General features: G+C 37.4%; 1 protein-coding gene across 15 annotated transcripts in view; it reads right to left on the reverse strand.

The window, feature by feature from the left end:
• Positions 1 to 1,949: 1,949 nt before the first annotated feature.
• The window catches only part of Oatp74D (Organic anion transporting polypeptide 74D), a 494,863-nt gene continuing 469,865 nt past the window's right edge, over positions 1,950 to 26,947 (reverse strand). For 14 of the 15 annotated variants that reach the window (XM_071679231.1, XM_071679230.1, XM_071679225.1 and 11 more), the window contains one exon: positions 1,950 to 26,805. In XM_071679231.1, the coding sequence (XP_071535332.1) occupies positions 26,543 to 26,805 (263 nt within the window). In that variant the 3' untranslated portion in view covers positions 1,950 to 26,542. The remainder of the gene's footprint in view (positions 26,806 to 26,947) is intronic. The other variant, XR_011714762.1, reaches the window with a different exon arrangement.

A 26,947-nucleotide genomic window follows, 5' to 3' on the forward strand; every position in this document is an offset into this window, starting at 1 on the left:
TCAAGCTTTTCAAATGCAGTTAGCATGGATTTGTAAGTGGTTGTTCTTGCCTCTCAAACTTACTTCAGTTCTTGTTGGAAGTAACCACTAACTTTAATAAAGCCTCTGATAAGGACCTCCACAATAGGTTGACTAGGAAAGCAAAAACATACAGCATGTTTTAAAGAGTGGTATGCCCCAGGGTTCTGTGCTGGGACCTATGTTATTCACTTGGTATAGTAATGATACTGACACTGGCATTATCAGCTCTGTGTCCAAGTTTGCAGATAACCCTTCATTGTTCAGAAGAATAGCCTCATTTGATGATGCTGTCTGCTTACAGGAAGACCTGAGAACCATGTTTGACTGATCCACTGAGTGGCAGATGTTATTCAACCCAGACAAGTGCATTGTCCCACATATGGAATACAATAATCCACTGTCTGAGAAGAAAGATCTTAAAGGTGAAGGAATGTGCAGCTGCCACTGAGAGAGCTAACAAAATCTTGGGTATGATCAAAAGGGCCTTTGTATACAAAGATGTTATGCTACAATTGTACAAGTCCTTGATGAGACCTCACTTAGACTATTGTATTCAAGCAAGGAGGTCACACCCTGTTACTAATAGATGGTACTTGAGCTCAGACCCATGGAGAATGATCAGAGTTTCAAAAGGTCAACTTCAGGGAAGTGTTTAAAGTTCTAAGGGGTCACGTAAAAGCTGGTCCAGAAATATTCTTCACTGAGAAACATTATGACGAGTACACACATATAAATTATTCAAATATCATTCTTGGTTGGATGTTAGGAAATATCTTTTTTGCAGAGATCTTCCGTGTGCAGCCATAATAGATAACAGTATGCATACCTTCAAAGGTCTCTTGAACAAGTACCTATGACAATAGAGAGGGGGTTTACACAAGTTAGAGAGCATCCAGCTTCCTGCCCTGGTGCCCTCTGCTTCAGAATGTCACCACATTGTTTGAATAAAAAGACTCAAGAAAATCAAATGTAGGGTGATTAACTGAAGAGGCCTGGGTAGAAATCTGTAAACACTGGGTGGCAGTTCTGGTTAGTTTTGTATCTGCAGAGGAAAAGGGAATGCAGACCATTGGAACCAGGCACTCTGGGAAGAGATGGCATGCTCTGTATTATGGGAATGATAAAACACTTTTAGATATTATCCTGTCCATCACAAGTGAAGTCACTACACAGTGTCTAGTAGCACCAGCGTAACTTAGCAAAAAAGCGCAAATTATTTTGTCATATTACCTGGGACAAAATATTGGTGAGATATTAGACTGATACTAATGTTTATTGTTATATATCATTTAGACAAGTTCAAAATATATAACCTTATAATTTTTTTCAAGTTTCTAGGTACCTTTTTAAAGCTAAAAAGCACTGAATAACCATTTGTTTCTAGCTCTTTACAAATTACACAGAATCAATCAATCCTTTTCTTCTCATTTTCTGTAATCTTATACTCCCACCTCCAACTCTTCATAGCTTTCAGGCTTTCCACTTTTCGTCATTTTCATTGTGAAATTTCTTCCCTTGTGTTTTTTGCTTTTGTTATTTCTCTTCTTGCCCTCTTACTTTTCTTACTCATTTTCTGTTACTTCTGTGGTTATTACCTTAATAACAATAAAAGCATCCAGCAAGTATCCAATTCCAGATTTTTATTGGCTATGTAACTGCCTAACTATCTAGTCTTCAGTATGCTTGCTAGAATTAGAGACAAAGAAGAATTTTGGGTAAGTACAATAAATCCATGTTTTTAATTGTTTTATATAGTATATATTAACATATATTACATTGCTACAAATAACATTTAAAAAATGAAAAACCTTACCAGAAAGACCAGTATCTGTTATCTGCAGAAACCCGAAATCTGAACATTGCTCCAACCCAAGGATTTTGGATTGGAGATCTTCTACCTGTATGTTAAAGGTGAGAAGAAAGAACGGGGCAAGTTATGGCTTTATTTACATACAAAAATATTGGTCCCTTTTCATAGTGAACTAAAAAATGTCAGTCAAGTAATGTTTCAGTACATTTATATACAACATAATTAGAATGCCAATATACAAAGTAGTTAGAAAAGAGCAGTTGTATTTAAGGTGATTCATCACCTGTTCACACTGTCCATTCATACTAGGGAACACCTCAAAAGCCAATCCAGATCCTCTCTGATGGCTGCCTTAAAATTCTATCATTAAAGTAGCTACCCATGACATACCAGTTGCTTGTGTGGTGTTTATCCTTCTTTCTACTCTTATATTTCCTTGTTTATGATATATTTCATTTGCAGAGCATATAGATATAACCTACAAAAAAAGCATGATAGTTCAAAAGCTACATTAATCAGTGATCAGCAGATAAAATTGCAGTTTTGATATAAAAGGCATGATAGGGTCATTGTCATTAACAGTCCTTAAACCTCTTGCGCATCACTAAAAAATAATATTTTAGAGTAATTCCTTTATAGTGGGTCTTAACTGTAATAACAGGAAACTTAAGAATTTAAAAAAAACTTTGTTTCCCAAACACTAACTGCTTTATAAACAAGCACTTCTTCACAAATTGTTCTAGTACTGCATTTTCACATAGTTGAGTGGAAACACTCCCCAGTTTAAAGCAAACCACTATTCATTAATATTGCTACAAACTCAGTACTGTATAATCTTTTCACTGCACTGGTTTCCAAGATGAAGCTGTTATGTGTACACTATAAGAAGTGTGGCTGAAGACAAGTTTTTCAAACTGTAATGCTAAGTCAGATAATGCTTTTCTTTCACAATATATTTCATTCCTAGAAAGGGTAATATGAATTGAAATACTATCATTCTGAAAGAGGGTCTCCCTAAACAATGAATACTACCAAAAACCATACAGTAAATGTCATAATGAAACTATATACACATTTTAGAGGTAATGGAGATGTGGAACACGGTTATATATATATAACCTGTGTGATGGGGATGCAACAGGAATGGATGAAGGTAAGCATGAAAATGTACATGTATATGTGTATGTATATGTGTGTGTATGGGCCATTCTTTGTCTGTTTCCTGGCACTATCTCGCTGAGGCAGGAAATGGCGATCAAGGATAATATATATATCTATACACACACATATATATGTATATATGTGTGGCAGGGTGGCGATGGGAATGAGTGGGGGCAGACAGTATGAATTGTGTACATGTGTATATATGTATATGTCTGTGTGTGTATATATATGTATACATTGAGATGTATAAGTATGTATATTTGTGTGTGTGGAAAATAAAAAAAAACAAAAAAAAAAAAAGAGAGGGGAGGATTTTCAGCCCCCCACTCCCTCCCCTTTTAAATGCCTTCTATGACATGAAGGGAATATGTGGGAAGTATTCTTTCTCCCCTATCCCCAGGGATAATATATATATATATATATATATATATATATATAGGTATAAGTTTGTTGAGTATTCCTGGTAAATTATATGGGAGGGTATTGATTGAGAGGGTGAAGGCATGTACAGAGCATCAGATTGGGGAAGAGCAGTGTGGTTTCAGAAGTGGTAGAGGATGTGTGGATCAGGTGTTTGCTTTGAAGAATGTAAGTGAGAAATACTTAGAAAAGCAAAAAAATTTGTATGTAGCATTTATGGATCTGGAGAAGGCATATCATAGAGTTGATAGAGATGCTCAGTGGAAGGTATTAAGAATATATGGTGTGGGAGGCAAGTTGTTAGAAGCAGTGAAAAGTTTTTATCGAGGATGTAAGGCATGTGTACGTGTAGGAAGAGAGGAAAGTGATTGGTTCTCAGTGAATGTAGGTTTGCGGCAGGGGTGTGTGATGTCTCCATGGTTGTTTAATTTGTTTATGGATGGGGTTGTTAGGGAGGTGAATGCAAGAGTTTTGGAAAGAGGGGCAAGTATGAAGTCTGTTGGGGATGAGAGAGCTTGGGATGTGAGTCAGTTGTTGTTCGCTGATGATACAGCACTGGTGGCTGATTCATGTGAGAAACTGCAGAAGCTGGTGACTGAGTTAGGTAAAGTGTGTGAAAGAAGAAAGTTAAGAGTAAATGTGAATAAGAGCAAGGTAATTAGGTACAGTAGGGTTGAGGGTCAAGTCAATTGGGAGGTAAGTTTGAATGGAGAAAAACTGGAGGAAGTAAAGTGTTTTAGATATCTGGGAGTGGATCTGGCAGCAGATGGAACCATGGAAGCAGAAGTGGATCATAGGGTGGGGGAGGGGGCGAAAATCCTGAGAGCCTTGAAGAATGTGTGGAAGTCGAGAACATTATCTCGGAAAGCAAAAATGGGTATGTTTGAAGGAATAGTAGTTCCAACAATGTTGTACGGTTGCGAGGCGTGGGCTATGGATAGAGTTGTGCGCAGGAGGATGGATGTGCTGGAAATGAGATGTTTGAGGACAATGTGTGATGTGAGGTGGTTTGATCGAGTAAGTAACGTAAGGGTAAGAGAGATGTGTGGAAATAAAAAGAGCGTGGTTGAGAGAGCAGAAGAGGGTGTTTTGAAATGGTTTGGGCACATGGAGAGAATGAGTGAGGAAAGATTGACCGAGAAGATATATGTGTCGGAGGTGGAGGGAACGAGGAGAAGTGGGAGACCAAATTGGAGGTGGAAAGATGGAGTGAAAAAGATTTTGTGTGATCGGGGCCTGAACATGCAGGAGGGCAAGGAACAGAGTGAATTGGATCGATGTGGTATACCGGGGTTGACTTGCTGTCAGTGGATTGAATCAGGGCATGTGAAGCATCTGGGGTAAACCATGGAAAGCTGTGTAGGTATGTATATTTGCGTGTGTGGACGTATGTATATACATGTGTATGGGGGTGGGTTGGGCCATTTCTTTCGTCTGTTTCCTTGCGCTACCTCGCAAACGTGGGAGACAGCGACAAAGCAAAAGAAAAAAAAAAAATATATGCACACATGCATATACATACACATATATAAACATCTACATTTTCATACTTGCCCACTATCATCCATTCCTGACATGAATCTGCCTCACAGAAAACAGCACAAAATGCATGAATGAAAATAAACACAATTATAACATATAAAATCTTCTTCCCAACACCCAATCACCTCCTGTGTCAGTGAGGTAGTACCAGGAAACAGAAGAAGAAAGGCCACATCCGCTTATGTAAATACATGTGCTGTCACATGTAATGAACTGAAACCACAACTCCCTGCCATATCCTGGCCCCACAGACCTTTCTGTGGTTTACCTCAGACGTTTTACATGTCATGGTTCAGTCTGCTGACAGCATGTTGATTGCTTTGTTCCAATTCACTCTATTCTGCGCATGCCTTTCACCTTCAAGAATGTTCATGCCACAATCACTTATTACTCTTTTTCAGTACATCTTTCCATCTTCAGTTTTACTTCAAAAGAGAAACTGTTTTCCACTTCACTTGAAAAACAACCATGATGTATGATATTTCATCAGGTTAGATATTGTGAAGCAAAACTAATAGATATACATAATGAAAAGCAAAAGCCTACTGATATAAACATAAATTTCACTTATAAGCTGAGTCTCAGACAGTATTGCAGGTGCATTACACCAATCATTACAATTTCAATGTTAATGGCAGTATATTTGGAGCTTGTGGATACTGCTTAAAGAAAGTGCCTCCTGGTTTTAGAAGGTACAGTATTCATAATCCTCACAAATGCCTTAAGAGTTGCATGAAGTCTTATAAAGGAGAATATTATTTCAAGGGACTGAATTTTAAATAATCTAAAATTTACTTACAAAAGGCATATACATGTAACTGAATCCACAAATTTTATCCCAATATTCGCACCTTTTCTAATGATGTTATAAATGAACTGGCTTTAGTATAAGACAGAAATTAAGATTTTATACAGAAGTCAAACTGTCATGTTCAGCCATTCATTGTAAGTTTATATTTTAATCAGTTTTCATTTGGTTTATCATTAGTGACAAGAACCAAAGTCCTATACAGTGGGTGAACTGTAATAATGTGATGGTGTTCACAGACAATCTAAATACTGTTGACAATGATAATTACAGTAAGGCTAATACAGAAAACAAAACCAGGGTGAAAATATGAATATACGACCATGTTGGGACCTATGGCAAGTCAGATAACTGGAAAATTTGGAAACCTGAGCATTTTTGATAACACTACATGAAAGCTACATAGAAATAAAACAAAAATATCCAAATTAATTAACAATTGAATACTTTAATGAGTATATACTCACCAAAAGAGACGCTTATGTTCCTTGTAAGGTCTTGCAAAAGAGGTCTAGGTGAAGTTGTACTTACCCTAAAGTTGTCTTACCTTTGCCATACTCACAGTGTAGTCTAGTCTTGGGCTTACCTTTTCACTGCATTTTATGAGGCAAATTTTCAGTTACATGCTTCCCAGAAAACTTTTAAATCACTTACACCATTTTCAGATGATGATGTGAGCATATGTGTTGTTTCCTTTCTGACTGTGTCTAATAAGCGAGAGAGTAGCCACCATGAAACAGCTAGTGAAGCCATCAATGCAACTAACAGTAGCTGTTTGAAGAGCAGCACCTCTTGTGGACTCCTTGCAAAATATTGTACAAGTTGTATTTAGAGGTCCAAAAGTCAGAGAGCATGCTTTTCATAGGTAATCATTAGTTATTAAATTTGAAGGAATACTGATGGATGGTTAGAATACTTACTCCCTAGGGAGTCGGATAATCAGACTTTTTAATGCTACTGTAAAAATGATGTAAATTTTACACATGCATATGTAGATATACTGTTGTAGTATTTTCAACAGGACTCATTATATCAAATATGTTTCTGTACCTCATAATTATTCATAATAGTAACCCAAAACAGTGGATGGTACTGTGATTTAATTTTCTATATTATTCCAGAAGCATAGGAGAAAGATCAACTGTTTTGCATTGTCCTTGTATGAAATACAAAAAAATTATTTATTGTAGCAACTTGCAAGTTTCAAATAAGAAGTCTACTGATAAAGAGCTGAAGTATCCAGTTAAAGGCTCTTCACAACACAAACTGTCTATTGAAGGAATAGTCCTGTGTTACAAAAAGTGGGTATAGGACCTAAAGTCTGCAGTTCTCAAGCTTATTCATTATACTGGAACAGAAGGGGGGGTAAGCCATGAAGTTGTGATTACAACAGTCCTTACGTTCCCTTACATGTTTTGGCACACACTCACAAGTTAATGTAGTGCAGAGTTTTAAGTTTGTTTGGCATCACGATACAGGTTAAGTAGGAAACATCTTTATTGAATCTTTTTGGATATCCCACAATTTCTAACGTCTTTTGGCATTCATGCATTAGGTATTTTAGTTTGGAAATGACTGCATAAATGAGATGATACTGTTACTTCATAAGAAAATTACTAACTAATGTAATAATCATATAAGTATTAGACTGCTAATCATAGGAGCTAAGATGTACGGTGGAGTGGAAATGGCACTACAATATGATAAAGTTGATAAAATGAGAAATAAACAAGGCTTATTTCCTGTACAGAATGACTTAATGATGTAAATAATGCATAACCATAAAACTGTTATCCGAGAAAGTTTATACGTACATTAACTGATAAGGAAAGGCTCATATAAAAAGGAAGAGGGTACGACTATGGAATGTATTCATGTTGTACTGTGCAAGAGTAAGTACAGTATGCAGTTAAACAATTTAAGAAAGGAGGAGCATGTGCCATGATTTGGCTTGCAGTTTAGATAAACAGTACCTGAACATTAGGTTTATACTGGAAGGTTGAAGTTGAGGATATCAGGTGCAGTTACAACAGGAAATTAATCCTTTATGAAGTGGGTGTGCATTTCTGGATGGTGTATATTAATATTAAATAGAAATGCAGGAGGAAATCAGTTTATGACAATTTGTTAGGAGGTTACAAAGGCAAAAACATCTTAAAACTGAGGAAGTATATTTAACAAAAACAAATTATGAGACCAAAGGTAAGCAAATTGCTGGAGCTCTTCAGTAGAGCAAGAAAAAATCAGGAGTCTGTGTGATAAAATCTGCTGAGAGAATGGAAAGAATAGATACACTTAAAACCTTGGTTTTAATTGTAGAATGAGTAGCAAAGTGCAAGTAGCTGGGGTTGAGTTTTAATGAAAGGACATTAACTTGAGAATGCTGGTGCATGATCATAAAAGATGTGAAGGAAATACAGAACTGTAAAGGAAGTGACCAATGAAGCAAAATTTGTAACTTCTAAGATGATCATGAAATGAGGTGATAATTAATATAAAAAGGCAAAAAAATAAGAACTAGGTTTTAGGGAAGTTTATATAAAGGGTAGGCACAAGAGGAAGTGAGGTGGTTTGATCGAGTAAGTAACGTAAAGGTAAGAGAGATGTGTGGAAATAAAAAGCGCGTGGTTGAGAGAGCAGAAGAGGGTGTTTTGAAATGGTTTGGGCACATGGAGAGAATGAGTGAGGAAAGATTGACCAAGAGGATATATGTGTCGGAGGTGGAGGAAACGAGGAGAAGTGGGAGACCAAATTGGAGGTGGAAAGATGGAGTGAAAAAGATTTTGTGTGATCGAGGCCTGAACATGCAGGAGGGTGAAAGGAGGGCAAGGAATAGAGTGAATTGGATTGATGTGGTATACCGGGGTTGACGTGCTGTCAGTGGATTGAATCAGGGCATGTGAAGCGTCTGGGGTAAACTTCAGCTCCAGTGTCTATGAGAGTCCTGGTATTACCCAAGAGACTCTTGGTGCCCAAAACTGTGCTACTTCTAGTTGCAAGGAAATGTAGATTCCTTTGAAGTGAGAAGTTCTTTAACAAGACTGTACTCCCAGTGATAGAACCTTGCCAAACGTTATTTAGTCATTATGTAACCTCATGTAGGTTGTGTCCTGTAAAACCTATATGTTATTCATAATTACCCCAGACTACTTTCTATGAAAGAGTCCTGGTGTTACCCAGGACCTTTCTAAAGGCTCCTACAGCCCATGGCTGCACTACTTCCAGTAGCAGAAAAATCTAGACTCCTTTGGAGAGAGAAATTTTTTGATGAGACTGAATGCCCAATAATACAGAGGTGACTTTTCACACTCGATGTAACCTTGTACAGGCAGTCAGGTAAAACCAGTAACACAATATATATATGTATATATACATTTGAATTTCTTAAGAAAAGAGCCTCCTATCCCCATCCAGGCCCCACAGACTATAGATAGGGTTGCATGGAGGAGGGTGGATGTGTTGGAAATAAAATGTTTGAGGACAATGTGTGGTGTGAGGTGGTTTGATCGGTTAAGTAATGAAAGGGTAAGAGTGATGTGTGGTTGAGAGAGCAGAAGACGGTGTGTTGAAATGGTTTGGATATGAGAAGAGACTGAGTGAGGAGAGGTTGACAAAGAGGGTATATGTGTCAGAGGTGGAGGGAACAAGGAGAAGCAGACCAAATTGGAGGTGGAAGGATGGAGTGAAAAAGATTTTGAGCAATCGAGGCCTGAACATACAGGAAGGTGAGAGGCGTGCAAGGAATAGAGTGAATTGGAACGATGTGGTATATCGGGGTCACCGTGCTGTCAGTGGACTAAACCAGGACATGTGAAGCATCTAGGGTAAACCATGTAAAGGTCTGTGGGGCCTGGATGTGAATAGGGAGCTGTTTCGGTGCATTAAACATGACAGCTAGGGACCGAGTGTGAATGAATGTGATGTTTTTTGTCTGTTTTCCTGGTGCTACCTCACTAAAGGAGGGGGTAGCGATGCTATTTTCCTGTGGTGCGAGTTAGCGACAGAAATGGATGAAAGCAAGCAAGTATGAATATGCACATGTGTATATATGTCTATGTGGGTGTTTATGGTATATATACATGTATATGAGTGGATGGGCCATTCTTCATCTGTTTCCTGGCGCTACCTCACTGACACGGGAAACAGCAATTATGTATATTCATATATATATAATAGGTGGAATATCCTTGGGGATAGGCAAGAAAGAATACTTCCCATGTATTCCCTGCATGTCACAGAATGCTACTAAAAGGGGAGGGATCACGAGGCTGGAAATCCTCCACTCGTTTTTGATTTTCCAAAAGAAGGAGCAGAGAAGGGGGCCAAGTGAGGATATTCCCTCTAGGCTCAGTTCTCTGTTCTTAATGCTACCTAGCTAATGTGGGAAATGGCGAATATATATGAAAATGTTTTTCATAATAGGTGTTACCAGAAATCCACTAGCACATACTTATGCCGTGTAAAATCTTTGGTAAGGCTTCTCACTCCAAAGAGGTCAATAATTTCTCAGCTACTGCAGGTAGTTCAACCTTGGGCTGCAGGAGTCTTTGGAAAGGAGGTCCTGGGCAGAATCTTTTCTTAAAAGTCTTGGGAACACCAGAACTCTCTTTTTTAAATTTCTGGAGCTATTATAAATATATAAATGCGTATTTGCAACATAACTAAGAATTTATAAGACGTCTTGCCATGGTATCTAATTTATACTGAAATGAAAATATTCACTTAAGAAATATACTAAAGTAGAAAAATCCTCATTTAGAGCTACTTGCTTTCTACTTACCAAAAAAAAAAAAAAAAAAAAAAAAAAAAAAAGCTAGCTAGCTTTCTAAAAGGATTAAAGACACAACTCACCTTTTCTTTCAGTATATCCAGTCATTTGTTTGCAGTCTCCCCATCTTCCCAAAAGCCATCAAGGTCATCACGTTTCATCATGCTACTTAGTGCTCCTCATAGTTCCTCTCATGTTTCTTAGCTGCTTTTCTGCCAATCTGTGGAACTGATGATGGGATCCCCATTTCTGCAAAATTAATTCCCAAAATATGTGCTTGCTTTTGAGCATTTGATCCATCCCATGTAAATGGGAACAAAATTCATAAAATGTCTAGTTTTTCTTTTGCCATATTTTCAAGTTTCATTTTCCCATTAGCCCCTCTCCTATTTCCTCAGATTTTTTTGTGCATGTATTTCCTAGTTTTCCCAGGGTTCCTTCTTGCCTTGTCACATTATCCTGTGTACTAACATGTTTGATCCACTGTACAGTCAAAATTCTTGCATCTAAGACTAAGCAATGTGCAGATTCCTAACAATTACTCTAAATCAGTGAAAAAAAAATGCACATCACTTTGTTCAACTGTCTGCAGTTATCTATGCTCAAGTTGACCATGCCTTTGTTTTCCTGTCAGCACTGCACTTCAGGGTTTCATAAATTTCAATAATTGTTGTATTCTCAACATCTTATGGTTCAGCAATTCTGCATCCTGAAAAACCTTATGTAGTATTTTATCTTATTTTCTGCATGTTAACAATAGTAGTATGCCTTAAATTTCAAACTGTACAGATTCTTGAGCTTTATAGCTTTTTGAAATTTGGATTTATAGACTTTGTAGTCGACTATGCTTTCAATATTTTATTTCCATGGCCTCCACATTCTCCAATGTTTCTACCTTTCATTAGGTTTCATTTTTATTCCTTAAATTTTCCATCATATACTTTGTTTCCTTGTGGTATAGCATTATCTTAATTTTATTTTCATACTTGGTTATTCCTTTATGTCCTCCAATATTCTTTACTGTAACCATGTTTTCCATAGGTTCTCCAGACTTGATACTTTAATGCAATCTCTTCTTCTCCCATTTTTTCCCATTATCAATTATGATTATTTGTTTTGTCATATTTCTTGACATCCTATGTTTTCTTTCATTTTCCACTATTTCTTACTTTCTTTGTTCCATCCCAAGTTTTCTTGTGCTTGAATTTGCTCCCTCATTATTTTCTTACTTGTTCATTTTATTTTCTCATGAAACCACTTATTCCTTAACGTTCCACAATACCCCGAAGTTATTTCTTACATTAATGTGTATATTTTTGTGCATGCTCATATAAGGTCTTATTGTGTGTATAACTGGCTTTTTCAACAGTATGAGAGATACTTCTACACATGTGGGGCCCTATCTCTTTTTACTATCAAGTAGCTTTACAAATACCTGTACACGGCCAGGATCCAGTTTTAATACTTGGTCTGTTACAACCATCCACCACCCTTGCACTAAAACAGTACTTATTAACATTCCTTCTGTCAGGGATTAGTAACCACTGGTTACTTGTCAAGGCATCTCATGAAACACTGCCAGTTGTTGATGTCATTCACCTGATTTAGAAACTTGGAATCTGCAATCAATTCACCTCGGTGATGCACAAAATTGAAAGCCCTCAGTCTCCCACTGTAGCCAAGCTTTCATAATTCAGGTACCACCTTAAATGCTACCATTGGGACACTTGGTTAAATCTTTGTTTCTTTGGTTGTGGTGATCAAACTTGATAAGCATAATCCAATTCTGTTCTATGCCAAGAGCAGTTTACGTAAACAAATGCCTCCTTATCCATATGCTTAAATGAGTGTTACTGGCTTCTGCCTGCTCAAGACCACACTGTGAGTGAAAAGATAATTTTGGCATGAATGTATCATTAGGAGTACAGTCTTGTCAAAGAACTCATCCAAAGAAGTCTACATTTCTCTGCTGTTGGAAGTAGTGTAGCCTCAGGTTGCAGGAGCCTTCAGGAAGGTCCCAAGCAACACTATGACTCATATAAATTAATATTTACACAAATAGTTCTAATATTTGCCATCAAAGAGTTTTCCTCCTCACCAATTCTCATGTTGTGGAACTGTGGTGACAGGCCAAACTGTGAACCTTAGATCTTTTTCACATGCAGATGCCAACAGCTTTCCCTCTATATCATGATAACGTTGAGACTTTCTTTCAATGAGTCTTATTTTACCCTTTGGATAAATACTTCATCTGCCAATTATCAGTCTATGAATTCTGCAAGTTATTTTCTGGCTGATGCAATCATAATTATTCCTTACATCTCTCAAACATGTTTCGGTTTGTCCCTAAGGAAAGTTATTTACATGGCATGCTACTCATGACCGAAGTCCATTTTGAAAATGCTGTTCTATTCTGCGTCCTTTACTCCCTTCTGTTTGGGTAATCTTTTTTCCATGTGGTAGTGACCAAAAGCTTTCTGACAAATCAGGAATACACAATGTCCAAATGAGGAATACAATGTACAGGGAGGGAATTTTACACTCAAGGGCCACATCACTTTGAACATTTTCTACTACCACACATTTTTATTTATTTCTACAATCATCGTCATTGATTCTAATTCCATTTATTCACTGCACATACTTTAAAATACTTTTTTTTTCATAAGTCTGTCCTTAATTTCAAGTTATGTCTTCAGAGATAACTTTTTAATCTCCTGAGACTTATCTGAACTTTCTATGCCATCAAGAAGCCTTGCAAACTGCCAGCATTCACCATAAACTTGGTTAAGATGCAATTCCACCCAACCACAATTTCTGCACTAAACCAGTACTTCTCTACATAATTTGTCTTTCCTTTTACCCAGCTTCTAATTGTGTGGCTACTACTGGTATTGCGTCTTGAATAGCTGCTTCAATACTGTCCTCCTGACTTATAACTTCTTCAATACTGTCCTCCTGACTTATAACTCTGTAGCCTCCAGCCTCTCATTGTAGATGTCCTCTTAATTCTGGAACCATCTTAACCCATTCTCTGGCCCCTCTCAATCAGATATTGGAGCCATTTTAAGGCAAAATGATCTGACTTAAAATGCATAATCCTGTTTCAGGTATATGTAGAGAATAGTTTACTAAAACTTTTTTTTTCATAAACTTGCATGTGATTCTTACATGCAAGACAGTTTGACTGTCCCACAAATCTCCCCAATTTGTAGCTCTGGTGACAACTGATGCACAATATCGGCCCCTTTGTCTCTTACACACATATTGCCAATTTATTTCTCATTGGGTAATAATCTTAGGAAGGCCTTTCAAATTATTCAATCCTATTACCTTGGTTGCTTGGACTGAAACCATTCAATTCATCTGACTAACTTTTGAATTCATCCAGTCTATCACACTGCATCATCTGCATATATAAGGATTCTAGTCACTCAACTTATGACTGCATCCTTTACTCCCTACCACTAAGATTGTGTTCCTGTTTGTAGCTCTAGCTTCTTCATTAACCCCTTAGGTGGTAAAGTGTCAAGAGTTTACTGGCAATCAACTCATCCCTCTCTTTGATCCAAGATTGAGAAGAAAGCGAGAAGATTGATAATGCATGACCTCCTTTCCCTGAAATTAAGGTGTATCCCAATTAGGTAGTTTCTTGTATGCACAAAGTCATTCATTTGCTTTCTGATTTTCTTCAATGTTTTACAACCATGTAGTTAGCGAGACTGGTCTGCAATTCAGTGCAATTTCCCGATTACTTTTCTTAAACATAGGCACAATATTTGCAATCTAAAACACAGTTGGTACAACCCTTTCCTGTAGTGACCAACTGAACGAACAATATCTAGACTCGCCTAATAAGTGGGAATACTGACTGATCCTCCACAATGAAAACTCTTTAATCCCTAATTCAGCTTCCATATTTCTTTGGCATCTGCTAGAATCCTACCACGAGTCCCTTAGTCTGATTACTTACTCTGCAACCAACAGTTTACTCCTGATGAATGTATGGAAAAGTCTTGAGCTGTCTTTTGCTCTGTCCACAATGCTTTATCAAAATGTATGTGCTATTCCCTCAACTTGCAGTACTAATTGCTTTCTCTCCTGCGTCTTTCATATGTTAGTTGGCTGTCAATTATGTACTTTGTATTAGATTCCTGAACTCTTTTGCTTTACAACTGTTCTCAATGAATCATATCTCTCCATTTTGATCTTCCTCCTACTTTGGCTACCCAGGGTATCCATGCTCTGACCCCTTAAGTGGAGATTTCACAGAACCTTCTATATTGCATTGGTCCATAATTTTGTTATAGAAGTCACTCCCCTGATCAGTACTCTCAAAAAAATTTGGTCATTTCTGCAAGCTGTTTCAGTTGCATTTTCCAATTGGGTCCTGCACCCCTTTCGATCCTCCTCATGTGTTTAGTTACCTTTTTGTACATTATCGGGGACATAGTTCCATATCTATAGGGCACTGCCTCATGAGAATATTCTGTGCTTTCAAGACGCCTTTATATCCTTTGGCCATACTATAAATTTTAAGCTGCATTTGTAGGGATTGTAAGCTCCCTATAACTGGTCCATTTTTACTACTTTCTTATTATGAGAAAACCATAATTCTTAAATATCTGGCATTATACTTCTTAAAAATGATATCTGATAGCAAGGGGGATAAAAATATTTACTGGCGATTGCTACCAGATGGCATATAATTCCTTAAGTGTAATGTACTTCTTCCTCTTTACACTTATTATGATTAATGTCAGTTCTAAAAGGCATGAAAAAAAATCAAAAAGCCAGATTTTAAGGAACACTTAGCAGTACCACTTAGTATATCTTACATCATTATATATATCTTTATTCATGCATTTTAATGATGAGAGAGCAGTAAGGGGCACAAAAAAAAAAAAATTAAAGTGATGTAACATCAGGTAGACACAATAGGCAGTAGTCAACAGGAGCCTCTGGGAACACAGATAGAGTTGCCCCTCTGCACTAAAGGGTAAGCAGCAGCACTGGAATTATTCAGTTATGGAGACTCTTTTGCCGTGTCTATCCTCTAGAGGGAGTTTCCAGAGGGAATGGGTATCAGAGACACATAGATCTAAAGGGACAGTAAGCAGCCCTGTGCTGTCAACTTGTCAACACTCTTCCAAAACATCTTATGTTATTGTCTTTATTTATGCATAAAAATACACAACACAAGTTTACACTTCATATCTTGATGTTATAACATCCATAAATTACCTAAATAATCATGAAAAAGTTAAAAGAATAAAGAAAAATATATCAAGTGGATGGCAACCATCAAATAACTGAGTCTTTGTTTACATGCGAGGTTGTGGGTTGTTACTGCATGGGGGTAGTACTTTTCAAGACCCTGGAAGTGAACAGTGTGGATTATGAATTTTTTTTGACAGAGGTGGACTTGGTTGTATTCTGCAGAGAAGGAACATTGTGCATTATGACTGTCGTAATACGTGGCCATACTGTAAACTGATGACATTGTCCTCTTAGTTTACAGCAACCATCCACCACCTTTACACAAAACCAGTACTTCTTTACGTCCTATATATCTTTTGCCATGAACTTTGGTTTCCCTGTTACTACATCTCTTGAAGAACAACTTGCTGTCAACTTCATCCAGCTGATTAAGAAACTTGAAAGCTGTGACAGATCCTTGAACTTGACCCATCCCAGGTTGTGCTCTAGCATAACGAATCCTGGAAAGACCAATCTAAAAGCCACATGGAAAGTGTTAGGGGTATTAATGCAAAGTTCAGCAGAGAGAAGTAGAGAATATTTTATCAGAACCTTTAATGAGGACCAGTAGTGGATGCCAGGGGGAACGTGTGTTTCTAAGTTACACTGAGGTGATATGATGGGGGTTGGCCACTTTAGGAAAGGAGGCTGCAATGTTCTGGTAAAGAAGGAAAGCAGCACATGCATCTTCTAGTAAGGAGGAAAAATATGTGGAAGTAATGGATGATGTGCCAACAAAGACTGCAAGGGAATTCCAGAAAAGCATAAATCTAGACAGGGCAATGATTAGATCAGATTGAGTACAATAGTCAGGCCAGTTTTTTCTTAACCCTGAAATGGCTGTCCACGTCAACTGAAGCATTAACATTTCTATATCTATCTATCTCCAAGGCCTGTTCCCTCCAGGGGTAGCCACAGCAAATGAGTCTCCATAATTGATGAACTCCAATGCCACTTTTTGGCCTTTAGTGCCTCACGTGTAACAGGCCACTGGCAGAGGGATCTCTACCACAGGTGTCTACCTCAGTATAATAATCTTCCTGACTTCTTGTACCATATGTACATTTGGAGAGAAAAATGTATGGAATTGATGGATGATATGCCAACAGAGGGAATTCCAGAAACAATGTACATCTAAATGGGGCAACAACTGAATTTGAGTAGTTGGACCAGCTTATTTCTAACCCTCACATTACTGTCTAGATCAGTGTCATTTTTGGAAATGGTTCACATCAACTTATGTGTTAACTTTTCCCACCTCTGTATAAGTATCTAGCTGCCTTTTTTTTTTTATCATTTGTAGTCTATATAGGTCTACACTATCACAAGCAAAGAGTGGGGAAAAATTCTGCTCTCTTCAGTACAGTACCTGTAACATCACCATCATAAGACCATGGCCATCAGCTTGCTGGTAAACTGTACCCAGTGAACCCAGAGCAACTACAATACACAGTTTGTTGGAAGTGAACCCAGAGCAACTACAATACACAGTATGTTGGAAGTGAACCCAGAGCAACTACAATACACAGTATGTTGGAAGTGAACCCAGAGCAACTACAATACACAGTATGTTGGATAAGGAAAGTGAAAAGGAATAACAAGAGATATTTGGAGAAATAAGAGACTTACCTGTAGGGATTTTAGAAGGATTATGTAAGGAGATGAGAGCCCTGCACAGGAGTTTATCCTGTGATCTTGCACTTATGGAAGAAATAACATAACTATGCTTAAATTTCTCCTCATGTAATCATGGGGTGATGGAGGACTTCAGTAGCAGATGACTGACAAGGAGCTAGTCTTTCCAAAGTAAAATATCTTTGATATCCATTCCCTATGTGCCAGCCACACCTGTTCTCATTAATGGTTGTGTGAAAAATGTAATAATACTAGATATATTTATGCTATTCACCACCAAATCTGTGCATGCATATGAAAATGCAATAGAATGTGAAAGAAAATTAAGAAATAAATCCTTTAATTTCCTCATTAGACTTACCAGCCAATTTTCCTCAGTATTTTTTGTGTGAAAGATGTAATATTTCTAAATATATTCACACTTGTGCCTGTGTACATGAGTACAGCATGAAATGAAAGCTAAACAGAAAGAAAGATTTCCACAACCATATCTCTTAAGGAGCTCTCAGATGCATCATCCACACCCTACTTTTCCCCTTGGTTAGCAGTGGATCAGGTAAACACCAAGGTAATGATACAACTTCCTGTAAATTCTGAATGCTAATCTATCATGCTATGTAATTTTCTTTTTGAAATAATGTGACCGATTCATGGAACCTTCAGTTTTTTAGGGGGACGACAGCAAGTAAGAAATTTAAGTATACTATCATGGAATGTTAACGGTGAAAACAAAATCAGAGAAAAAATCTGTAAAAGGCTTCCTCTTCTCTACAGAATCACAGAATTGGGAAGCAGTAAACTAGTTACATTTAATAGTTGCAGAATTTTTTTTCCCCTATACCTCAATTTCTCCAAAGCATTCGAGAGGGTTTGGCATAAGTCTTTAATTTCTAAACTCCCTTCCTTTGGTTTTTCTGCTTCTCTTTGTTCCTATATGCACTGTGTCCTCTCTGGCTGTTTAATTGCAGCAGTTGTTGATGGAGCCACTTTCCCCTCCTATCATGTTATCATTGGTGTTCCTTACAGCTCTGTCCTATCATCTACTCCCTTTCTTCTCCCAATAAATGATGTCTTCTACTTCATACACTGAACATATTTCCACTCTCAATATGGATCCGTACAATGTGGCAGTAACCTGGTTATATTCATGCGCTAAAACACAATTTTTCTCTTTTAATTTAATCAAAGGTCGTTAGTTCCCCTCGGCTCAATTCTAAAACACAAGATTCAAGCCTGTAATAACATAAAACATGTTTGGCCTAACTTATATCCTCCACTCAATCCAGAAAATACAACATAACCATTATCACACATTCTGCTTCCCAGAAGCTGAGGCTGTTTTATAGTTGCAATTTCTTTTTCTGAGCAGCAATATCATACCTTCATACACAGGAGCTTTATTAGCTCAAACATATACATTTGGGATGACACTTCCTCTGACTTTTTATGAACTAGGAGGGAATCAAATGAGGTCTCAATAATTCTCCTAGCCTCACCTTTCTTCACTCATCCTTTGCTGTGCACCACAATGTTGCTGCTATCTCTTTTTTCCACAGGTATTATTTTGACCACTTTGTGTGTTGTTGTGAGCTGTCTGCATGGGTCCCTTCTCTCAAGGCTTGGATGTCTGGTATGCATCTCAGTGCTGCTTTCTAGTTTATGGATGGGTATTGGCTACCATTTTGGTAACTTCTTTCAAACAGCAAAGCTTTGGAATTATCTTCCTCGTTTTGCATTCTTTAGCATGCAAGTGGGGAGAACTACATGTTAGTCCTGCCATTATGGCAACATCTTGTAGGTTACTACAGGTAAGGACTTGCTCTTTATTTCCTTTCCATACGATGGTCTATGTTGGGGAACTGTTTTGTTTGTGCCATGTTGGTCACTTCATTAAAGCTAATACTGCCATTCTGTTTTGTCTGTGCCACGCTGGTCACTATATTAAAGCAAAGACTACCATTCTAAGTAAATTAGGGAAACAGGTGGTGTGAGGGGGCCACAGTTTCTGATTGTATTTTGTGTGGGGCACACAAAATATTTTTAAACTGTATTACATGTGTAATTTTCCAAAAGAGGGAACAGAGAAGGGGGCCAGGTGAGGATATTCCCTCAATGGCCCAGTCCTCAGTTCTTAACGCTACCTCGCTAACGCGGGAAATGGCGAATAGTTTGAAAAAAAAAAAAAAAAAAAAAAAAAATTATATGTGTGGTGCACACACAGCTGGGATGATTGTAAAGACTGAAAATTCTCACACAACGTAAGTTTGGTAGCAATATTAATGGAAACCAGGCAGAAGAGTTGGCTGGCATAAGACAACAAACCAATACATAAATGCATGGTGCATTGCATAAGGCTGTGCTTGTGTGTGTACAGTACATAGCAAAAATTTATAAGCCTGTTGGAGGAGTATAAGGGTAACACCAAAACTCACCTCCACTGAAGAAAGTAATATGAGAACAGTTATCAGTAAACAGAGAGAACTGAAAGTTTACTCGTAAGATGGAGGTCAAACTGCAAAACTGCTTGTAGGAACTTTCCTGGTGGTATGAGGAGCTATGGTCATGTTGGGGCAGTTTGAGCAGTAATTAAGTGGAAATCTTGACATTGATATGGACTATGATGATAAATGAGACATGAGTAAGGAGAAAGACCCAATAGCATCAAGCAAGATATTTCAAAATGAAGAGAAATGATAAGAACGTGTATTTGTGAGTGTGTGTGAGAAGGCTGAGTTGTGTTATGTACTTTAGACAGTTATAAGGTTTAGTGTTCATACAGTGGAGACAGTCTTTATGTAAAATATTCTATACCCATCTATAATGAGACCAAGTTGTGCTCTATAATTTTGATACTCATAAAATGGTTGATTTATAACATTTTGCGTTAATCTGTTGAGTTTATCTTAGATAAGGTATCCTGGTACTGATACAGTATAGATTTTATGCCACTTTACTGAACACTCTTGGGTAACTTCTGTCATTATTTAAATGTTTGTGTGTCCAGCATGACTGCAATTTCTTGTGGTAACAAGAGGTTGGTTTTTGGTTTCCAGCATTTCATTCCAGCTGATACTGTGGGGTCATTCCAATCATTATAGTATTAGAGCAGTTAACTGGCACCTTTCACCATCTAATGTTCTATATTACTTCAGGCAGCCTGTGCTGGATCCTCCCTCCTTTCACTTGTGTGATAAACTTGCTGAAGTTGTAAAGTCCCATCAGAACATGAGCAGGTCTTGAAGGAGTGCATGCGTGTGTAATTCTCAGCTCGTACTGTATGGGTAGGGAGTTTTACACTCATGGGGCCTTAACTCCTGAACATTATCTTCTCTTGTACAGGTAATACATTCATATATGCTGTCTGCATTACCTGTCCTCAGTCATTCTATACCACTCTCTTGCTATAAAAGTACTGCTCTACATCTTCTGTCAAGTTTCTTGATTAATTTCTTGTTATGTCCTCTGGTTGTTGTGTTCCTACATCTCTTGAAGAACTGTTTTCATTGTCCATGTCATCTATGTGTTTGAAAAACTTAAAGGTTGTAATCAGGTCATCCTTAACTCTATTCTCTTCCAGGGTTGGCAAATTTAAAGCTTCTAGCCTTTCCCTGCCTGTAACTTGGCTCTCTTAATTCTTGTACCTTTTCTGATGTGTTTCTTTGGGTGTGGTGACTAAACTTGAGAAGCACATTCTAATTTTGGCCTCTTTTAGGATATGAACAGCTTGGTACCTGAAAGCTTTCAAGATATTTGCCAGCACACAGTTTGTCTTGTAAACTATGCTCCCAAAGTGGAACTCTTGCGACATGTTGGGGATGATGCCGATTCCCAAGTCCTCCTCACATACTGAATCCTGAACTTGTTTCCTGCTAGATAATGATCATACAGTAGCCTTCTTTCACTCTGTATCATTCTCACTGCATTTACATTTACTCTGGTTGAATTTCATCAACCAGGTATCAGACCAACTTTGGAGTCTGTTTAGGTCTCCTTGCAAGATGAAGCAACCCTTCTTGCAATCTTGTGCATGTGCGATATAATTTGTGTTAGGAGGAGAGTGTTTAACGATTGTGTTGCCCTGTCTCCCAACCTTGTATAAGTCTACCTTGTTTTTGCTCAAGCATGTGTTAACACACACACTCCAGTCTAAGCCAAGTACCCACTTACTGACCAATCCAAAGAGGAAGATGAACAGCTGGGATAGGCTGTGGGCTGACTGTGTCATTAATGCTCATGAATGTGTGTGTCTTTCTATATCTCTAACACCTGTTCCAAATGGAACTCTCTCAAAGGGGTGGACATGGCAAGTCTCCATAACTAAAGAATTCCAGTGCCGCATCTTAAACTTTAGTGCCTCACCCATAACAGGCCACTGGCAAAGGGCAAGTCTAATGCAGTGTTTGCAAAGGCTCCTACCTAATATTCCTAATGACTTCTATCTAATGCTCCCACCTACTACTTCTACTTAGTAATCCTGCCTAAATATTCCTACCTACTACTTCTATCTACTGTCCCTACCATTTTGCCAAAAGGCAGGGCTAGCGCATAATGCTCACCACAGGAATATCTAGTTAGGAAGCATGTCAACCCTTATTTACCGCATCAACACAATCCACTCTGTCCTAAACATTCCTTTCACCCACCTGCATATTCAGGCCTGAGCAAAATATGTTTCACACCATCCATCCATCTTCCAAGTTGGTCCTCTGCAATTCCTTGTCATCTCCACCTTGACATACTCTTACTACCTCATCTCTCTCTTACCCCACCTTTACTTCCTCGATCAACCCTCCTCATATCAGCTCTCAATTCCAGTATCATATTTGTGCCCTTCCATTGCACCTTCTCTTTCAATTCTTGATGTTTCTTTTGGTGCAGTGACCAAACCTGAAGAGCATATTCTAGTTATGGGATGATGTAGGATGTGAACAGCTAGCTGAATACTTCCTCATCCATATGCCTGAAAGCTACTCTATTATTTGCTAGTAAACAATTTATCCCCTTTATTACTCTCCTAAGGTAGGTCTCTGACAGCAGATTAAGGACTACATCAACTTCAAAGTCTTTCTCACACTCATTTCTGCAGCTTATCTTGCTAGTTGATATATGGAGGTCATCTTTCACAATGATCCATTCTTATCATTTTACATTTTCATATGAGTCGTGTGTCATTAACCATATATCAAACCAACTTTGCAGGCTCTCTAGTTCCTCTTGTCTTGTAAGTTAATGTAAGCCTCCTTGCTTTTCAATACCCTCATAACCTTTGCATCATATATATGTGTGCAATAACCTATTTGTAATGTATGGGGTGGAAGTTTTACACACTTATGTGGGTAAATTATGCTAACTTGAGTGCATCTTTGTGTATGTGTGCATTCCAGTGTGAAGGTTTAAATATGTTGTCAAGTTCTACTTTAGTCCTGAAAGCCTGCATACCCTTGGAAGTTAAGAAATATTACAGGACTAAAGTAACTGTAATAAATGAGAAATTAACTGGAAAATTGCATACAAAAATATATGGAAACTGAACAGCTGTAATGCAATCATAAAAGCAATGCTCATTTTGTCAATGAATAAATGAATTGTTTATTATTTACAGAGGATACAACCTTTTCAGTTGAATAAAAAAGATATTTTCTCATCGTTTTGAAACATGATCGATTAAGATAGACCTATATATGATAGCAAGTACTTAGTACACCAAATTCAGGACAAACTCACTTTATATTTGTTGTACTCATGGATATAATGGGATTAAAAGTAAAGTCTGAGTAGAGAACTTAACTCTGTGAAGAGTAAATAATTCGGCACAAACAGAACACACATATCATCTCAAGGATTTCCTCTTCACAATAACCATTTCCATTTACTCATGCAAGTTGACACACACTCTTACACAGTAAAAAACCTTTCAAATATACATTGCAAAAGGACTTTTCACTTTTAAAGTTGCTATCATATTCACCATTTTGAAATTCTAGCAAACAGCTTCAACTGTTATGTCTTTTCTTGGTTAACACAACCTTTCTAAATATTCATACTGAAATGGGAAGAGGACACTGGCAGCATGAAACTGCTGAATACAGTACTACCTCGCAAAAACAGAAAAATCAATTTCAGGGTTTTTAACGTTTCTGTTTTAACAGTATGTATTGGTTAACTCCTTTCAAAAATAAAATATTTCAGTAAGCAGGAACATATAAAGTCAGCAGATCACATTCATATGCCTATCCCAAATTACCTTATTCATTTGTTAAGATTTAAATACAATATCAAGACAACACATCAACTGGGGTTAGGAAAGACAGTATAATAGTATAGGAATAGAGGAATGCCCCTAGAAGACTAGTAATTCTCATACTGCATTCCTTATAATCTATTTCAGTTCTTGAGCAATGTCAAATATTTTAGGTTTTATACAGCCTGTACAAATTTTATATATTTACAACTACTTGCAGCTATGCCTAGGAGTTCATGTCACTTTCAGTTGTTGCGAGGTCGTACTGCAGAGTGAATAATTTATGCTAAGATACTCAAAATATTCTAAGGCATTAACAGACAGGAATTGTCTTCTAGTAACATAATCTTACCACTTTAAATTCTAAACTGTTGACTAAAAAAAATTACAAAAATAATAAAGTTGCTTAAAACGCACCAAAGTATTAAAGATGAAAATTATCACAAACAAGCAATGCATGCTATTAGCACTGGAATAATTCACATTTTCTCAAGACATCTTTAATCATTTATGAAAGCACTGGTCACACTAATAGATTTGTAACAGTAAGAACCTTGTAATAATCAACTAGATTCATCCACTCCTCCAACTTCTAAATTCTGGGCAAGTGAGTTTCATGAGTAAAGCCTTAGATTTCCAATAAATTATGACAGTATCACATAATAACTAATTAACAATATAATCTGCACCTGATAGGATAAATTTGCACCATATTTATAGTCACACATACAAAAGGCCAATACAATGTAAGGCAAATTTGTGTTGAACCATTCTGACCACACAATATTATAGCGTCTTCACTTTTTTTAACTGTTTACACACACATACACACAAACACATCATATATATATATATATATATATATATATATATATATATATATATATATATATATATATAGTTGTTTATAACTATCCTAGGATTTATTTCTATGAAAGAGTCCTCATATTACAAAAGACCTTTGTAGAGGTTCCTGCATTTGACATGCTCTACTTCCAATAGCATGAAAATGTAGACACCGTTGGAAGGAGAAGTTCTTTGATGAGACTGTACAACCAGACAGTCTCACAAAGGTGTCTTTTTTCTTTTACTTGTGGTGTAACCTTGAGCAGGCAAAGTCCTGTAACACCTATGCAAATGTTTTTCATACTTCATCACCATTAATGAGGTAGTGCCAGGAACAGATGAAGAAGGGTTGCATTCACTCACATTCATTCTCTAGCTATCATGTGTAATGCACTAGAAGCACACTTCCCTATCCACAAACAGAACTAACACCAAAAGAAGGAAAAGGGAAGGCAGAGAAGTAAAGATTTTTCTCTCAAAGGTCCAGTCATCTCTTCATAACGATACCTTGCTATCGTAGGAAATGGTGAATATGTAAGAACATGCAGGAGGGTGAAAGGCATGCAAGGAATAGAGTGAATTGGAACGATGTAGTATACTGGGGTCGATGTGCTGTCAATGGATTGAACCAGGGCATGTGAAGCATCTGGGGTAAACCATGGAAAGTTTTGTGGGGCCTGGATGTGGAAAGGGAGCTGTGGTTTCGGTGCATTATACAAGACAGCTAGAGACTGAGTGTGAATGAATGTGGACTTTGTTGTCCTTTCCTAGCGCTAACTCGCACACGTGCGGGGGAGGGGGTTGTCATTTCATGTGTGGTGTGGTGGCGACGGGAATGAATAAAGGCAGCAAGTATAAATTATGTACATGTGTATATATGTATATGTCTGTGTATGTATATATATATGTATACATTGAAATGTTTAGGTATGTATATATGTGTGAGTGGACGTGTATGTACATCCATGTGTATGTGGGTGGGTTGGCCCATTCTTTTATCTGTTTCCTTGCTAGAGACTGAGTGTGGCCTTTTTTGTTGGTTTTCCTTGTGCTACCACGCTGAAGCAGATGAAAGCAATGCTGTTTCCTGTGGGTGGGATGGCGCCAGGAATGGATGAAGGCAAGCAAGTACGAATATGTTCATGTGTATATATGTATATGTCTGTGTATATGTTTGCATATGTGTGTATATTATGTATATGTATGTGTATGTATATGTGTATATAGTGTTATGTATAAGTGCATGTATTATGTATATGTGCGTGTGTGGGCATTTATGTATATACATGTGTATATGAGTGGATGGGCCATTTTTTGTTTCCTGGCACTAACTTGCTGACGTGGGAAACAGCGATTAAGAATAACAATATATATAATAAAACACAGGTTTTACCAGACACCCTGTTCAAGGTTACATCACATGTGAAAAGTCACCTTTGGTGAAGCTCTATCGTTGGGAGTACAGTCCTGTCAAATAACTTCTCTCCCTAAAGGAGTTTACATTGCCCTGCTACTGGAAATAACACATCCCTGGGGTGTAGAAGCCTTTAGAAAAGTCCTGGGTAACACCATGACTCTTCCATGAATAATGATCCTAGGGTAGTTTTATTTCATACATACATACATATATATATATATATATATATATATATATATATATATATATATATATATATATATATATATATATATATATAAAGAAAAAGCTGAAGAAACCTAACTGTACACTGGCATTTGGAAGCAGCCAATGTTCAAGTAAATTGGTATGAAATTTAAGACTAGTCTGCTACCAAAGAATTGAAACAGATACATGAAGTAACATCTGAGTGCCAAAACATTTGGAATTTATTCATACTTATCTGACAGTAGACCCCAAAACATTGTCCACGACATTGTAGCAATGTGTCTGCATGGAATGGCTATTTTGTATTTTCTGACCCAAAGAGTTCAATCAATAAGACTAATTAAGTATAAAGAATGTCATTCCCATTATGAGAAGCAAATATACTTGATCTAAATTTTCTATTATCACACACATGTTTGACTTTCCTGACTGATTGATGACTCTCCTTCACCTGGGGAGAGCATAGGGGTAATGTCTTGGGTTGCTGAAGTTGTAGGGGTTTGATCAATTGCCATAGTTGTAGATGGAGAAGGTGTTACGTATCTGGGATTCATGGGAGTTGCCTCCTCTGGGTTCTCCTCATCTTCATTAAAAGACAGGGATTTTGCCATGTACCAAACTACAACATCCACTGTAAATGCTAACATCATAACTGCACCTGTCATACCTGAAAAAAGGGCTAGGTTTTAAACATAGTTAAACATAGTTAATCCTACTAATAACCATTCCCTCTTTATTTTTTCCTCACCTTCCTTAATACTCTCATTTACAGCTGCAACAATGAAAGACTTAACCTTTAAAAATAAGGA

The sequence above is a fragment of the Panulirus ornatus genome, chromosome 29, assembly GCF_036320965.1.
Source record: "Panulirus ornatus isolate Po-2019 chromosome 29, ASM3632096v1, whole genome shotgun sequence".
Lineage (NCBI taxonomy): Eukaryota > Metazoa > Arthropoda > Malacostraca > Decapoda > Palinuridae > Panulirus > Panulirus ornatus.